We start from the raw sequence: 10,794 nt of genomic DNA on the forward strand, positions 1-10,794 counted from the left end.
GTGAGAAGGTGGCCATCTATGAGCCAGGAAGAGAGCCATTATGGGAACTATACCATGCTAGTCTCAAGACTTTTTTTTTTTTTTTTTTTTTTTTTTTTGAGACAAAGTCTTGCTCTGTTGCCCAGGCTAGAGTGCAGTGGTGTGATCTCAGCTCACTGCACCCTCCACCTCCTGGGTTCAAGCAATTTTCCTGTCTCAGCCTCCCAAGTAGCTGGGACTACAGGTGTGCATCACTACACCTGGCTAATTTTTGTATTTTTATGGAGATGAGGTTTCACCATGTTGGCCAGGCTGGTCTTGAACTCCTGACCTCAGGTGATCCAACTGCCTCAGCCTCCCAAAGTGCTGGGATTACAGGCATGAGCCACCGTGCATAGCCTGATCTCAGTCTTACAGCTACTAAAACCATGAGACAATAAATTTCAATTTTTTAACCTACCAGTCTATGGTATTTTGTTATGGCAGCCTTCTAATAGACTGATCCTAAGATTAATATGGAAAGCCAAACATTTATTTAAAAGAACAAAGTTGGAAGACATATATTACCTGATTTCCAGACCTACTAGAAAACTGTAGTTGTCAAAGCAGTATTATATTAGGGAAAAAAAAGATTTACAGAATAACCATTGGAGCATAATGAAGAGTCCAGAAATAGACCCACACATACATGGTCAGTTGATTTTCGACAAAGGTACAAAGACAATTTAGTGCAGAAAGCATTTTTTTGTTTTGTTTGTTTGTTTGTTTGTTTGTTTTTGAGAGTGAGTGTCTGTTGTCCAGGCTGGAGTGCAGTGGTGTGATCTCAGCTAACTGCAACCTCTCAGGTTCAATCAGTTCTCCTGCCTCAGCTTCTGGAGTAGCTGGGATTACAGGAGCCTGCCACCATGCCTGGCTAATTTTTGTGTTTTTAGTAGAAGCAGTGTTTCACCATGTTGGCCAGGCTAGTCTTGAACTCCTGACCTCAAGTTATCCACCTGCCTCAGCATCCCAAAGTTCTGGGATTACAGGTGTGAGCCACCATGCTGCCCTCTTCCTCTTTTTTTTTTTTTTTTTAACATGAGTGTGAATCTGATCCCCTTAACTAAGAAACCCCAGTTTGTGTTTTATGTTATTTAAGTTCCACAACTCACTGGATAAACACTGCAAAGTTAATTTTAACTGGAAACCCTGACTGTAAAATAATTTTGTTTGTCTATATTTTCTTTAGGGGCCCTGGTGAAAACAGATGAACAAGAAGTAATCAACTTTTTATTGACAACAGAAATTATCCCTTTATGTTTGCGAATTATGGAATCTGGAAGTGAACTTTCTAAAACAGTATGTGCTTTTTAACTTAGATTTTACATTGTGTTGACTCCTTGTGGTCCTGCGATCATTTTCTGTCTTCAAGGTTTTGAAATTTGTGTGAATATTTGTTTGCTTTTGAGTAAAAATTGTTATAAAACAGTTATTGAAAAACCCAAACCATTCAGAGGAAAAATTAAGTTAAACACTAAATTTCTTTTCTCCAAACCTACATCTCACTCCACAGGTAAATTCTAAGTGTATTATTCCAGTTTAATTTTTTTAATTTTGAAATTTCAATCCTGCTCCTTCTGTAACCAGGCTTTTTTAAAATTCATAATCAATTATATGTACTTGAGCTTCTGCTTACTGTGTATGTTAACCGTGAATGACAACATAATATCTTTTTTTTTTTTTTTTTTTTTTTGGATGGAGTCTCACTCTGTTCCCCAGGCTGGAGTGCAGTGGCGCAATCTTGGCTCACTGTAACCTCCACCTCCCTGGTTCAAGCAATTCTCCAGCCGCAGCCTCCCTCGTAGCTGGGACTGCAGACATGTACCACCACTCCCTGCTAATTTCTTTTGTATTTTTAGTGGAGATGGGGTTTCGCCATGTTGGTCAGGCTGGCCTTGAACTTCTGACCTCAGATGATCCTCCCACCTCAGCCTCCCAAAGTACTGGGATTACAGGCCTGAGCCACTGCACCCAGCCTCAATTTTTTTCTGAAAGTGTACATTACTTTTGTCTGTTTTTGTCTTTTTTTGTTAATTTGTATATTTTTCTCTTTTATTTGTTCAAGACTCTTGGTTCAGCAACATCAGTTATGCTCTATTGTCTATCTTTCATATTTTTTTTTAATCACTTTCAATTTTTAAATTTCATATTATTTGATTTTTTTTCAAGGTTACTTTTCCATATTGCTGACTGTTTTCGGCAGTATTCAACCTCTGCTCTAAAATGTGCCTCATCATATTGAATTACTTTTTTAGTCTAATAAATATTCCTGAGTTGGGTGTAAGCGGGTATAATAATTTTTTGGCTTTTTAACTTTAAATATATACATAGAACACTTCATGAATTTGTGTATATCCTCACACAAGGGCCATAGTAATTTTCTCTGTATTGTCCCAATTTTAACATATGTGCTGTCTAAGCAAGCACTAGTTTTTTGGGTTTTTTTTTAAAGATGGGGTTTCACCATGTTGGTCAGGCTGGTCTTGAACTCCCAACCTCAGGTGATCCACCTGCCTTGGCCTCCAAAGTGCTTGGATTACAGGCGTGAGCCACCACGCCCGGACTTTTTGGGTTTTTTTCCTTGGGCGACAGAGATGGAATCTCGCTCTGTCACACAAGCTGGAGTGCAGTGGTGTGATCTCGGCTCACTGCAACCTCCACCTCCCAGATTCAAGTGATTCTCCTGCCTTAGCCTCCTAAGTAGCTGGGATTATAGGCACGTGCCACTAAGCCCAGCTAATTTTTGTACCTTTAGTAGAGACAGGCTTTCACCATGTTGGTCAGGCTGGTCTGAACTCCTGACCTCGTGATCCTCCCACCTCGGCCTCTGAAAGTGCTGGAATTACAGGCATGAGCCACTGCACCCAGCCTAGTTTTTAAATTTTTAATTAATTATTTATTTTGAGTCAGGATCTCTCTCTTTCACCCAGGTTGGAGTACAGAGGCATGGCTCACTTCAGCCTCCTCCTCCCAGGCCCAGTTGATCCTCCCACCTCAGCTTCACAAGTACCTGGGACCACATGCCTGCTCCACCACACTCAGCTAATTTTATTTTTTGTAGAGGCAGGGTCTTCATGTTGCCAAGGCTACTCTTTCAACTCCTGGGCTCAAAGGATCTTCCCGCCTTCTGCCATAGTACTAGGAGTACAAGCATGAGCCACTGTGGCTGGCCAATTTATTGTTTCTAAAGAGATGAGGTCTCATTATGGTTCCCAGGCTGGCATGCAGTGGCCATTCACAGGCATGAGCATAGCACACTGTAGCCTTGAACTCCTGGGCAGTCTTCCCACTTTACTCTCTTGAGTAGGTAGCTGTGATACTGGCATACATCCCTATACCTACCTGTTTTAAAATTTTTTATTTTAAATATACACTATATGAATGACTCTCAAAAGCATTGTTGAGCAAAAGAAGCCAGACACATAGGAATTCATACTGTATGCTGATTATGTGAAGAGCAAACAAAGCCAATTACTGGCAATAAGTTGGATTCGTGGTTACCTCTGAGGGAAGGACATTGACTGGAGAAAGGTACAAGGGGATGCTGGAATCCTGAGTTGGTAGAAATATTATTTTTTTCTTTTTGAAGCAGTCTCACTCTTTCACCAAAGCTGGAGTGAAATGGCATGATCTTGGCTCACTGCAACATCCACCTCCCAGGTTCAAGCAATTCTTGTGCCTTAGCCTCCTGAGTACCTGGGACTACAGGTGCCCACCATCATACCGAACAAATTTTTGTATTTTTAGTAGAGATGGGCTTTTGCCATGTAGCCCAGGCTAGTTTTGAACTCCTAAGCTCAAGCAATCCGCCTGCCTCTACCTCCCAAATATTCTGTATTTTAATCTGGTTATAGTACAAAATGTGTACATAGGTAAAAATTCATCAAGGTATACTTAATATTAGTGCACTTAACACACTTCTGTGTATATGTTTATATTCAGTTCCTGTATACGCTCCTGCTGTTCACAAGTTACCACAAGGTAGAAGCTTAGTGGCTTAAAACAATACAAGTTTACTGTTTCACAGTTTTGGAAGTCCCAAGTTCTAAATGAGTTTCACTTACCTAAAGTCAAAGTGTCAGAAGGGTCATGCTTTCTCTGGAGGATATAATGGAGAGTCTTTTTCTTGCCTTTTCCAGCTTCTAGAACAGCATTTCTTACATTCCCTGGATTATGGTCCCATCCCTCCATCCCCCACCATCTTCAGAGCCAGCAGTGTGGCATGTTCAGATCTCTCTCTGCTCATCACATTGCTTTCTCCTTTGTGGTAAAATCTCTCCCTACATCTCTCTTTCTTTTTTTTAAGAGATGGGGTCTTGCTCTGTCGCCCAGGCTGGAGTGCAGTGGCATGATCATAACACTGCATCCTTGAATTCCTGGCCTCAGGCAGTCTTCCCATCTTGGCCTCCCAAAGTGCTGGGATTACCTGCATGGGCCACTTTGCCTGGCCTTCTCTACATCTCTCTTAAGGACACTCGTGGTTACATTTAAGGCCTACTTGGATAAACCAGGATAATCCCCCATCTTGAGATCCTTAACTTAATCATCTGCAAAGTCCCTTTTTTGATTTAAGGTAACATTTGCAGAGTATTATTCAGCCCACTACAGTGTTTTAACCCCAATAAAATAGTAAAATAATTCCATAATTCATTCTGATGAGCAGCCAAGTAAGAGTATCGTTATCATGACTGTCTGATTTGAATTAATGTCTTAATATTTCTTCTATATAAGAGTTAACGGGCTTAAGTTGAGGGAAAAATTTAGGCTAGATATAAGCTTCACAGTCAGGATATTTTTTATTACTATTGGAATAATCAAAGAGAAGCTTAAAAATCTTAAAGTTTTTTTTTTTTTTTTTTTTAAAGACGGGGTTTCACCATGTTGGTCAGGCTGGTCTTGAACTCCCAACCTCAGGTGATCCACCTGCCTTGGCCTCCAAAGTGCTTGGATTACAGGCTCACTGAGCCACCACACCCGGCCTTAAAGATCTTTTCAGAGCAGGAAAGGTCTTAACTCATCTGGAAGAGATGAGGCATAGCTGAATCTCTAAAATCGTCTTGGCCTATGGAAAAGAGAAGACGCTTAGATACCAAACGTGGCTTGGATCTCAGCTCTGCCACTTAGTAGCTTTGTCACTTGGGACCTTAACCTAGTGCATTATTGATTAACCATTATACCTGGCACATAGTAGGTACTCAATAAATGAGAAGGCCTCTGAGTTTTGTCTTTTTGTTTGTTTGTTTTGTTTTGTTTTGTTTTCTGAGACAGAGTCTTGTTCTGCTGCCCAGGCTAGAGTGCAGTGGCCTGATCTGGGCTCACTGCAACCTCTGCTTTACGGGTTCAGTGATTCTCCTGCCTCAGCCTCCTGAGTAGATGAGATTACAGGCACATGCCACTACATCCAGCTAATTTTTTTGTATTTTTGGTAGAGATGAGGTTTTACCATATTGGCCAGGCTAGTCTCGAACTCCTGATCTCGTGATCCACCCTCCTCAGCCTCCTAAAATGCTGGGATTATAGGAGTGAGCTACTGCGCCCAGGTGATCTCTGAGTTTTTCAGAATTTGATAATTACCCAGAACCTACCCTTGTATGTAAAATATTAATAATGGTACCTACCTCATCGATTGATTATAAAAAGATAAAGTATGTAAAGCCTCTAGGGAAAAAAACTGGCACAAAGTAATGTTCACTATGGTAATATTTATTATTTGTACTATATGTATACGATAAAGTTGTATGTAACATACAAGGGTCCCTGCTTGCTCAATTTTCTGATTGAAAGTCATGCCTGGGGCAATGAGAAGATAAATCGGAGCAACTTTATAAACTCTTTGATTTTGTTTTGCTTCAGGTTGCCACATTCATCCTCCAGAAGATCTTGTTAGATGACACTGGTTTGGCTTATATATGTCAGACATATGAGCGTTTCTCCCATGTTGCCATGATCTTGGTGAGTTCTTTGATCTATTCCCTTTACAACTACTTCTCATCACACAGTTTAATCTCTTTATAACTGGCACTGAACAACTCCAGTCTTCCAACTAGAAATAACAATTTTGGAACCTTGTATGATTCTTGGATTATCTGATTTCTGATGTCAATTAGAATATTTTTGTGTTTTGTGTGTTTTTTCCAACCCCTCCCTTTATTTGGGGGGAAACAGGGTAAGATGGTCCTGCAGTTGTCCAAAGAGCCTTCTGCCCGTCTGCTGAAGCATGTAGTGAGATGTTACCTTCGACTCTCAGATAACCCCAGGTAAACATTTAGAGGCTATATAGGACTTTAGGGAAATACTCTGCTGAACAGTCTCCCAGTCTCATGGCGTAAGTCCTGTGTCTTTAGGAGAGAGAAGGGGGATATAACTACATTTAGTTTGTCTGAGACAGAACTTAGATTTCTTTTAAAATCTGAAATGCTGAATTTTAAAAGCCATCAGAATTTTATCTTCTCACTGTAACTCTCAATGCTACTGTGAAATTCCAGAGAGCTTAGGCAATTCCAAGGGAAGCCTTATGATGCATTACTCCTGTTGTTTGAACTTTCTGTTGCTACTCTACATGGTCAGAAAGAGAAGTATATTTTCAAAGATCTCTTAGAAAGGAATATAGCCCAGAGGGCTCTTGAATTCTATTTCCAGTTCTCTCCTTGATTCCTATAAGTTTCTTGAGCTAATGATTTTATCTGCTTATATTCATAATCTTTGTGCCAGAAATCATACATTGTAGATATAATGCATTTTAGAAATGTTTCACCTTTTGCTTTGTAAGTCCATAATTCATCCTGAAAGCAACTTGCTCATATTCTGCTAAACCACATAATGGAGCAATTTCTGTGTTCTAGGAACAGAGCTAGCCTGATTTAATGTGAACTCAGTCTCCTGCCACTGAGTTTATTCCAGCCCTACCTGTTTGTTGACCATTTTGTCCTGTTCTTCAGTGGTTCTTGTTTTCACCAAAGTTTAAAAATGTGTTTATTTAAAAATTCTACTTGTACAAAGAAAACTAGTCTGAGTGCAAAAACTATAACTTTGTTTTAAAAAGCTCTATAAGTAGTTAAGATTTACTTTTTTTAGGTTTTCAGATTTGACTTTCTGCTGGTCATCTTTGCAAAGAAAATGAAACGTTTAAAAGTTCATCTGATAATGCTGCTACCATAGTTTTGTTTTTACTGCTCATCTCTTATTAAGGTTTTTAACCATAAGACTGAAGCAATTTCTGTAAAGATACAAACTGATAAGTTAGTACAGAATTAAAATTCATTTAGTTATAAGTTTGATGATATCCTTGTTAATGTACTGATTTTTGAAATATTTTATTTGCTATAATCCATATATATCTAACATAAGTATTTTGACAGTATTTACTGTAATAAATCAGAAAGCTGTTTAAATTGAAGTAAACTATTGAACCTTTTAATTTTGCTTTTTCATGAAATTCTATGTTGGGGCATCATTCAGAAAATGGTTGTGGATGTAGAGGTCTCTGAGCCTATACCTAATATAGGTTTAGAGAATTTTAATGGTTTCTTAAGGAGCCATAGATTCACAGTATTCTGAATATTAATGTCTAAGAAGGGGGCTCTTCCCTGTCCACAAAATGTGGGTTTATTTGTTGGTCTCCCTGGTTGGTTTGTTTGTTTCTGATGTAGGGCACGTGAAGCACTCAGGCAGTGCCTCCCTGACCAGCTGAAGGACACAACCTTCGCCCAGGTGCTAAAAGATGACACCACCACGAAACGCTGGCTTGCACAACTGGTGAAGAACCTGCAAGAGGGCCAGGTCACCGATCCCCGGGGTATCCCCCTGCCCCCTCAGTGATCCTTCCCTGTTCCCTCCCACTACTCCCCCAAGTTGGGGAAAGGAGGGGGAACCTACGAGGAAAACAGCTCAGGTTTTATCACCGACTGGTAATAGACAACCTCAATGCTGAACCGCACTGGAGAAAAGGGGCAAGGTACCCCTGCTGAGGTGTATGGGCTGCCATCTCAGGCTGTCTTGAGGACCTGGGCCCCCTCTACTACTCCCAGGAAACGGGCTCCTGACAGCAGTCTGCCACCACAGCCCCAGGAGGCTGTCAACACCAGCAAATGCTGTATTTGCAGCATGTCCAAGATGACCCTTCTCCCCTACCTCTACCTAGCCACTGGCAGGGAGGGGAGACAGTGGTGATAGCAGCAGCACTCTAGGCATGGTGAACGCCTGGGACCAAGCCATGTGGCGTTTTTTATTTTGCCTTCCTGGACAACTCAAGATGTGTGTCTTCATTCTCTCTCAGTATTTGTTTACTTTGGTTTTTTGTTTTTAATCTCAGAGAGAGGTGTGTTTAGTGGGCACAAGCTGTAATATTCAGCAAAACTTTGTCAATTGGCACTGTTTACAAGTCTGTTAGCTGCATAAGCTCAATAAAAAGTTGGTCTGGGCATTACATCCCCTCTGGCAGGCCAATAGCTGCATCAAGCTCTTGGGAGAAATGGGAAGAAGGGGGAAGATGTAAAGCCAAAGGACAGCAGGAACCCAACGCCTGTTTCCCTTCCCTCCCATTCTACTCCCAGTCCGGAATGCCATAAGGACCTTAACCTTATTTCTGGCTTAAGCTGCTAGTTTTCCCAAATCTCAGTGCTTTCCCTTTTTTAACTTCCCTTCTATTAAACTTAAAGCAGATGTCTTAATTCATCAGGCTGTCTTGGAAGGGTATGGTATTGGGGGACAAGGGGCAGTGATGGACCTCACCTTCAATCCAAATTTTCAAATATATTTTCTGGATAACTCTAAAAGGGAGGTGCTCGGGATTAACGTGGACAGGCCACTTGATCCTATTTTTTGTTTTAGTGTGAATTTCCGCAGCTCCATCTGTCTTCATGATTGTATTTGAGCAGTATTAGCTGTATGCATTAATTTTATTCAGATTGAAGATGGAGGGCTAGATTCTGCTCACTCACTCAATCTTTTTTTTTTTTTTTCTTTTTCTTTTTTTGACACATTCTCTTTTGGTCTATGGAAATGACAGGGTTGCCACTAAAATATTTACTTGTTCGTATTGTGTCAGAGGTTTCCTCTTCTCTGGAGCTTAGTTGGCTCTGTTCACAATCCACAGGCTTGAATGGGCATCCTAGTGTAAACTGCCTTGCTTTCCCCCAGTCCTTCCCACTACTAGCACCTGCTTTTCATCCCCATCTCCAATCAAAGATGGGATTGCTTAATCCAACTTTAGAGAGGGACCAAGTCTTTTCTGCCCACATCTTACACAATTGAGGTGTCTGAACAAGTTTAGGGAGGGTCTTCAAGGGGCTGGCTCAAAAAAAAAAAACCTTTGCAGAGGCAGTTTTGCCAACACAAGGGCTCTTTCAAGCCGACTTTCACTAAGAGAGCCGGACTTGTTAGTTGGCTTCTGTCTCTTTAGAGCCAACAAAATAGTAATTAAGTAGCCTAGATGTAGGAAGGGCAGAATAAGCACTTATTCCCGTGTCTTCCAAGATGAAGAGGAGAACCAGGCTAACCCTCAATAATTGCAAGCCTAAAGAGAAGGGATCTTAGAGAAAGCAGAGAACAGAATGGACTGGATAGACATCTTGACTCTTCAGTTCATAGTCTGTGATCTGGAGAGTCCTGTTAAGGTAACCCTGATTTTTGACAACCGCCTTCCTGCTGAGCCAAAGTTTTCTCATTCCCCCTCCACTGGGGAAGCAGCTGAGGCCCAGGGCCTTGCTCCCTGGGAAGTTCTCTTCTCTCCATCTTTCGGTGCATTGGCCATGTTACTGTGCCAATAGTGTCTTAATTCTTGTCCCATCTATTCTCAGCTGGCCTTGGAACCCACATAGGAGTTGGTGGGGGAGGGGTGGAATGGGTATTATTCATTGTAGTTGATCCTGATGTGTATATTATATAAAGAGACCCCTCCCCTTATTTTGTGTTTCCATCCCTCTCCCTCAACAGGATTGAAATAAAACATGCTTCTGTTTTTGTAAAAATAATTTTTCCTTTACACTGGAGATTTTATTCTCTCAATATATGGGCACTTTGGTCAGGTGATCCTTGTCATGCCTGATTCTACCCTCTGTCCACCTACACAACACACACACACGCTGTCCTGCCAATATGGTGGTGGTGGTTCTTTTGTGAACACGTGTTCATGGAGACTCCAACTGAGGTACAAAAGCTGTTTGGGAGGCTGGGATGGAGATGATGCCCCATACCTGATAAAAGTGTCTTTATTACCTGGCCTTGATAAAGTGGAACAGAACCTCACTCCTACCCGTAGTGGCCAGAACTTAGTGCCAGTCTAGGAAGAGACTTCCATAGTAAAGAAGTAATGCTTGAAATGTCTTATCATTTTCCTCAAGTTCAAGGCTTGGAGCACATCTCCAGGATTGTTTCCATGCCTAGCTCTCAGTGGGACACAACTGAACTATGCTTCCACATGCTTTTTTCAGGGGCCTTAGAGGACCTGTGGCTGTTTCACCGGTGGAACAGGAGCAGGCAGCACTGGTAACCTTCAGAGCATGCCTTGCCTACTGTCAACGTATTACTCCTCTGCTCACTTCGTGCTGCTTAAAGCCTAAGAAAAGGGGAATATGCAAAGTTGTTGCTATTAAAAACTTAAAACAGGCTGGGCGCGGTGGCTCACGCCTGTAATCCCAGCACTTTGGGAGGCCGAGGCGGGCAGATCACCTGAGGTCAGGAGTTCAAGACCAGCCTGACCAACATGGTGAAACCCTGTCTCTTAAAAAGTTGGCCGGGCGCGGTGGCTCACGCTTGTAATCCCAGCACTTTGGGAGA

The 10,794-nt window shown here is 41.6% G+C and overlaps 1 protein-coding gene and 1 non-coding gene across 4 annotated transcripts in view; one reads left to right on the forward strand and one right to left on the reverse strand.

Annotated features, from left to right (window-relative positions):
- The window catches only part of CNOT9 (CCR4-NOT transcription complex subunit 9), a 27,539-nt gene extending 17,553 nt beyond the window's left edge, over nt 1-9,986 (forward strand). For 2 of the 3 annotated variants that reach the window (XM_017535150.2, XM_037740827.1), the window contains 4 exons: nt 1,208-1,317; nt 5,872-5,970; nt 6,184-6,275; nt 7,668-9,986. In XM_017535150.2, the coding sequence (XP_017390639.1) occupies nt 1,208-1,317; nt 5,872-5,970; nt 6,184-6,275; nt 7,668-7,836 (470 nt within the window). In that variant the 3' untranslated portion in view covers nt 7,837-9,986. Of the gene's footprint in view, nt 1-1,207; nt 1,318-5,871; nt 5,971-6,183; nt 6,276-7,092; nt 7,436-7,667 lie in introns of those variants that run through there. The other variant, XM_017535151.2, reaches the window with a different exon arrangement.
- On the reverse strand, nt 2,340-2,445 carry LOC119472254. Its single transcript, XR_005201372.1, has one exon. It is a non-coding gene; the product is annotated as a U6 spliceosomal RNA (small nuclear RNA).
- Nucleotides 9,987-10,794: the final 808 nt, after the last annotated feature.

Source organism: Cebus imitator, unplaced genomic scaffold, assembly GCF_001604975.1.
Source record: "Cebus imitator isolate Cc_AM_T3 unplaced genomic scaffold, Cebus_imitator-1.0 Scaffold91, whole genome shotgun sequence".
NCBI lineage: Eukaryota > Metazoa > Chordata > Mammalia > Primates > Cebidae > Cebus > Cebus imitator.